Source organism: Gambusia affinis, linkage group LG03, assembly GCF_019740435.1.
Source record: "Gambusia affinis linkage group LG03, SWU_Gaff_1.0, whole genome shotgun sequence".
In the NCBI taxonomy this organism is placed as follows: Eukaryota; Metazoa; Chordata; class Actinopteri; order Cyprinodontiformes; family Poeciliidae; genus Gambusia; species Gambusia affinis.
Window position 1 is genome coordinate 29,723,249 of NC_057870.1, and position 6,137 is coordinate 29,729,385.

The following is a 6,137-nucleotide window of genomic DNA, read 5'->3' on the forward strand; positions in this document are numbered from 1 at the left end:
TCAGTCAGGTCATGTTGCTATAATCCCATTGTAATCTCAGACCACTCTCCTGTCATCTTGGACCTCTCTCTCCCAGGCAGACCTGCTTCACGGCCACCGTGGCGTTTTAAATCCGTTTTACTCAATGATACTGTTTTTGTCAAAACCATGAATGACCGTTTAGACCTGTTTGTCTCCTCTAATGTTACCCCAGATGTATCAGCTGCAACAATTTGGGAGACATGTAAGGCATATTTACGGGGGGAGATAATCGCTTACTCATCATATCTTAGAACACATGTGTCAAACTCAAGGCCCGCGGGCCACATGTGGCCCGCTACGTGATTTTATGTGGCCCTCTCCCTCCCACCACCGTTTTACAGGGCTATTGATTGACTTAAAATAGGTTTTGAGCACAAATTGACCACAAACTACATCTCCCATAATGCCTTCCGATTGTTACCAGCCAACATTAGGGCTTCTCGCCACTAGAGTGCAGCAGAGTCACCTCAAGCTGATTATTAATTTTCCCAGCGAATAAAACTGAAACATCGACAAGCTAACATCAAAATGTCTAAGAATAGAAAAATCGATTTACAAGGAAGACTGTTTCATGAACGATGGGAAAACGAATACCTCTTTGTACTACAAGGTGAAAAACCAGTATGTCTTTTGTGTTCTGGGGCAGTGTCCGTTGTGAAAGAATACAATATACGTCGGCATTTTGAAACAAAACACGGAGCTAAGTACGCGAAATTTAGCCTTCAAGAAAAACAAAAAATTGTAGCAGATTTAAAAGGCAGATTGCAAATGCAGCAGAAATTGTTTACAAAAGCCACAGCCAAAACTGATGCAGCGGTGAAAGCAAGCTTTATTGTAGCTGAAGAAATCGCCCGAGCTTCAAAATCTTTTTCGGAGGGTGCATTTTTGAAGCAGTGTATGCTAAAGGTGTGTGAGCAGGTGTGTCCCGATAAAGTACAGACTTTCCAAAATGTCAGTTTGTCAAGAAATACCATCGCGGAACGAGTTAAAGAAATTGCCGGAAATTTATCGACACAGCTGGCCGAAGAAATGGGCAGCTGTCTAGCTTTTTCATTAGCTGTGGATGAAAGCACAGACAACGTGGATACGGCGCATTTGTCCATTTTTATTAGAGGGGTGAAGCCAGACCTGTCTGTAACAGAGGAGCTCCTGGATATAGTGGCGCTGCATGGAACCACAACCGGCCGGGACATTTTTGATGCAGTGGAGAAGTCTGTCGGTAAAAATAAATTGCCGTGGGAAAGGTTGGTGGGACTAACTACAGACGGTGCACCTGCGATGTGTGGAGGAAAAACAGGCTTGGTTGGACTAATGAAGGAAAAAATGCAAAAAAGCAACAATCAGACGCCGCTGATCACGTATCATTGCCTTATCCATCAGGAAGCGCTGTGTGGAAAGGTTCTGGAGCTGGATAATGTGATGACCACTGTCATGAAAACAGTCAACTTTATTCGGGCGCGCGGCCTGAATCACCGCCAGTTTCAGATGTTCTTGCAGGAGGTGGGTTCAGAGCATGAAGATATGCCGTACCATACAGAAGTAAGGTGGCTGAGTAGGAGCAAAGTCCTTAAACGATTTTTTGAACTTCGAGAAGAAATCGATCTTTTCATGAAAAACAAAGGAAAACCCTTGTCTGAACTGTCCGATCCGAAATGGCTGTGTGAATTTGCTATGTTATGTGACGTCACCGAGCATCTTGCTCAGCTAAATCAGAAACTACAAGGACGTAAACAAGTCATCACACAGATGTCCGACATGATCACAGCTTTCCAGCGCAAACTCGATCTATGGAAGTACCAGGTGGAACAAAACAATCTCGTCCACTTTCCTGCATGTCAGATCATCTCAGCCTCATCTCCCGGTGCTTTTTCATGTGCTCGGTTAACTACCAAACTAACTCTGTTAACAAATGAGTTTGATCGGCGCTTTTATGACTTTAAATCGCAACACTCTAGTTTTGACATCTTTGCCAATCCTTTCACCGCCGATGTCTGCAGTGCGCCCCACCGCCTCCAGATGGAGTTAATTGAGCTTCAAAGCGACAGTGGCCTGAGAGCGAAGTTCCGTGATGTTTCAATTGAGGACTTTTACCGTCTACTTCCCCCTGATTTGATGCCACAGCTTCGACTCCATGCAGCTCGTGTTTTGTCCATGTTTGGAAGCACCTATCTGTGCGAACAGATGTTTTCAATAATGAATTTAAACAAGACCAAGCACAGATCGCGCATTACTGACGAAAACCTACACGCTGCTTTTATGCGGAGTGCCACAGCACAAGAACTAAAACCAGACATCGACGAACTGACAAGGAGAAAACGGTGCCAGACATCCGGCCAGAAAACATTGGTAAGCACAAACAAACTGAATTAAAATAGAATTAATGTAAAACCAAAACTCAGTATACTGGAATATGAATATAGTTTATTGATTTTGCTTGTGTTTTGTTTTGTGTTTATTTACAGAACACAACTGGTGAATGAGGATATGTGTGAGTTGGTGACAGAGTGAAAAGGGATCAGCTTTGTGTTCAAGGACAGGCAACATCGCCTAATTGTTTTGTTCTTATGTGAAATACATGTTCGTTGTGTAATAAATAACAAACGTTTTGTGAATGAAGTTGAGAGTTAACAGCAAAACTTGTTTTTATTCTTTGTCTGCTTATCTTTAAACACTGATTTAAGTATTGTAATTTTTCAACTGAGCAGTAATTTTACATCCATGCAAACTCAAATGTAATATTTAAAACTTGAATACATAAAATCAGTTACTTAACAATATGAGGTGTTGTTTAATTTATTTTTAACATTGTATTTCCATACATTTATGCTAGGGTTGACCAAGTCTAGTTTTCCAGACCTATCACTCTGCAACTTTAGATGCGTTCCTTCTCCAACTAACACACCTAGATCTTTGACTCATTCATAGGCCTATACAGAACTGAGTTGCTGCTACTGAGGGAAGTCAACCTTTTGTATGGGGTATGTTTTAGCAGGGACGCATCTATAAATTGCAGTCTGGAGGACGGTATAAATAATTCCTAATATATACCGTCAATGTGGCCCGTTGAGGGTGGCCAATATGCTGAAGTGGCCCTTGGTGAAATTGAGTTTGACACCCCTGTCTTAGAAGAACAACCACACAAAAAAGTCTTACCCTATCTAAAGCCATATCTGACCTGCAAACAAAATGTGCAGAGTCCCCTGTTCCAGACCTTATAAAAAAATCTGTTGATAAAAAAGGCTGAATTTGACACTCTAGCCTCTGACACAGCTGTGGCACTATTATTAAAATCCCGTTATAGTTATTACGAGTTTGGTGACAAGCCCAGCAAAATTCTTGCTCATCAGATCCGACAGAGAGCTTCAAACCAGCACATCGCTGAGATCAACATCTCCAATGGGACTTCTATTAATCCACAAATTATCAACAATCAGTTTAGAGACTTCTATTCTGCTTTATACACCTCAGAGTGTTCACCCGATCATGCTCAATATGAAAGTTTCTTTGATAGTTTTACTATCCCTACGATCGATCCAGAAACTGCCTCTGATTTAGACAAGCCCTTTACACTCGCTGAGGTTAAGAGTGCTATATTATCAATGCAGAGTGGAAAATGCCCTGGACCTGATGGCTTTCCATCAGAGTTCTATAAGGTCTTTTCTGACAAGCTATCTCCCCTTCTGCTTAACATGCTTAAGGAAGCAGGTGAATCTGGTGCTCTCCCTCTCACAATGCGACAAGCTACTATTTCGCTTATCCTAAAGAAAGATAAAGACCCACGAGTCTGCAACAACTACCGGCCAATTTCATTGCTCTGTACAGATGTCAAGATTTTGGCAAAAATGTTGGCAAAACGTCTGGAAGTAATCATGACCAAAATCATCGACTCTGACCAGACAGGCTTCATTAAAAACAGACACTCCTTTCATAATATTAGGCGGTTGCTAAATATAATGTACTCACCTACATCAGCTGATACCCCTGAAGTGATTATTTCAATGGATGCCGAAAAGGCTTTTGACCGAGTAGAATGGTCCTATTTGTTTTACACCTTACGACGCTTTGGGTTTGGCTGTTCCTTTATTTCTTGGGTCAAACTGTTATATACTTCTCCATTAGCCAGTGTTCGCACAAATAATGACCACTCAGAATATTTTCATCTAGGCCGTGGAACGCGTCAAGGCTGCCCACTCTCCCCTCTTCTGTTTGCAATTGCTATAGAGCCTTTAGCTGCAGCCCTCAGATCCAGTCCCATGTGCGGCATCACGAGAGGTGGGGTAGACCATAAAGTCTCTTTATACGCTGATGACCTCTTACTCTTTGTCTCAGACCCAGAGACCTCCATGCCTCTGGTATTAGACATGCTTGAGAAGTTTGGACAAATATCTGGATATAAACTGAACTTTAATAAAAGTGAATTATTTCCAATTAATGATGCAGCTACAACCTATCCTCTCACCAGTTTACCATTCAAGATCTCGCTGCAAGCATTTAAGTACTTAGGAATTCATGTAACTAAGAATTACTCTCAACTTTTTAAAGTTAATTCTACTCCCTTACTTGACCAGCTGAATCAGGACTTACAGCGTTGGTCCATGCTGCCACTTTCTTTAGCAGGCAGGATCAGCTGTATCAAGATGAATGTTTTGCCGAAATTCTTGTACCTATTTCAGTGTTTACCAGTGTTTATCCCAAAACATTTTTTTAGGACACTCGATGCTTCAGTTTTTCACTTCATATGGAACAAAAAACCTCCTAGAATACGAAAGAGTATCCTGCAGAAAAGTAAAGAAATGGGAGGGCTTGCCATGCCAAATTTCTTGTGCTATTATCGGTCTGCTAATATTCGTACAATGCTATTCTGGAGCAATGTGAGCTGTGAGACTCCCAAATGGCTACCAATAGAGGAGGCCTCATGTAGCTCTGTTTCCTTGTATTCTCTTTTATGCCTCCCTCCTGCAACTTCTCCTATAACTTACACTAAAAATATAATTGTTAAGAACTGCCTCAGAATATGGGCTCAGATTATGCAACATTTTGGGATCCAGAGAATACCTCTTTTATCACCACTAAACTCTAATCCTCTTTTTCCACCTTCGCTCATTGATGATACTTTTTCAGTGTGGAAAAGCCATGGGCTTTTTTCTGTGAAAGATCTATACTTAGATGGTACTTTTGCCTCATTTGCTCAATTATCTTCAAATTTTAACTTACCTGCTGTCCACTTTTTTAGATTCCTACAAGTTAGAGACTTTATTTGTCATCGTGTCCCAGGTTTTCCAATAATCCCTGCCCCCAAGATGGTTGATCAACTGCTAGAAATCAGTCCCACTCCAAAGGGTACAATATCAAAAATATACAATCTCTTAATGTCCGATCTGTCTCCTGGGCTTGGCCATCTTCAGGCTACTTGGTCTGATGAGCTTAATATAGAAATTGACAATGAAATGTGGCAAACTATTCTAGAACGCATTCACACCTCATCAATTTGTGCCCGACACAGAATAATTCAGTGTAAAGTCGTCCATAGAGCACACTGGTCCAAAAGCAAACTGGCTCGAATATTTCCGGACGTGGATTCAAGTTGTGTGAAGTGTGGTTTGGGTCCAGCCACTCTCAGCCATATGTTTTGGACTTGTTCCTCTTTATCTCAATTTTGGAAATCTACTTTTGACTCACTCTCTGTAATCACCTCGACCACAGTACAACCCTCTCCACTCATTGCTTTATTTGGTGTCCTCCCCAAAAACCAGTTGCTGTCACCCCATCATGCTGACCTTGTGGCCTTCCTCACACTACTCGCTAGGCGCATTATACTGATGCATTGGAAGAATCCTCTCCCACCCACACACTCTCATTGGATAAAAGATGCACTTTCATTCATAAAACTGGAAAAAATTTGGCATACTCTCAAAGGCTCTGAAATCACATTCTCAAGAATTTGGTCACCATTTCTGGACCAGGTTAAGTCTTTGACATTCGATGTGACCCTATGAGTGATGCTTCCCTTACTTCCAAGTTGTAATGGCAAACACCCATTATAGAAGTTTTATAACAATTTTCGTAGCACAGAATACATTAAGCCATTTAGGTGCCCCGTCTTAGTTGTTTTCTGT

General features: G+C 41.5%; 1 protein-coding gene across 1 annotated transcript; it reads left to right on the plus strand.

The window, feature by feature from the left end:
- The first annotated feature begins 321 nt into the window (after positions 1 to 321).
- LOC122828472 (general transcription factor II-I repeat domain-containing protein 2-like) lies at positions 322 to 2,941 on the plus strand. The gene is made up of 2 exons (XM_044112070.1): positions 322 to 2,367; positions 2,484 to 2,941. Exons 1-2 carry the CDS (start codon positions 550 to 552, stop codon positions 2,499 to 2,501), a joined length of 1,836 nt encoding a protein of 611 aa, XP_043968005.1. The 5' UTR covers positions 322 to 549; the 3' UTR covers positions 2,502 to 2,941.
- Positions 2,942 to 6,137: the final 3,196 nt, after the last annotated feature.

Bases quoted from the DNA above. Each gene is read 5' to 3' on its own strand.
- LOC122828472 (XM_044112070.1), top strand. From the start codon at position 550: ATGTCTAAGAATAGAAAAATCGATTTACAAGGAAGACTGTTTCATGAA.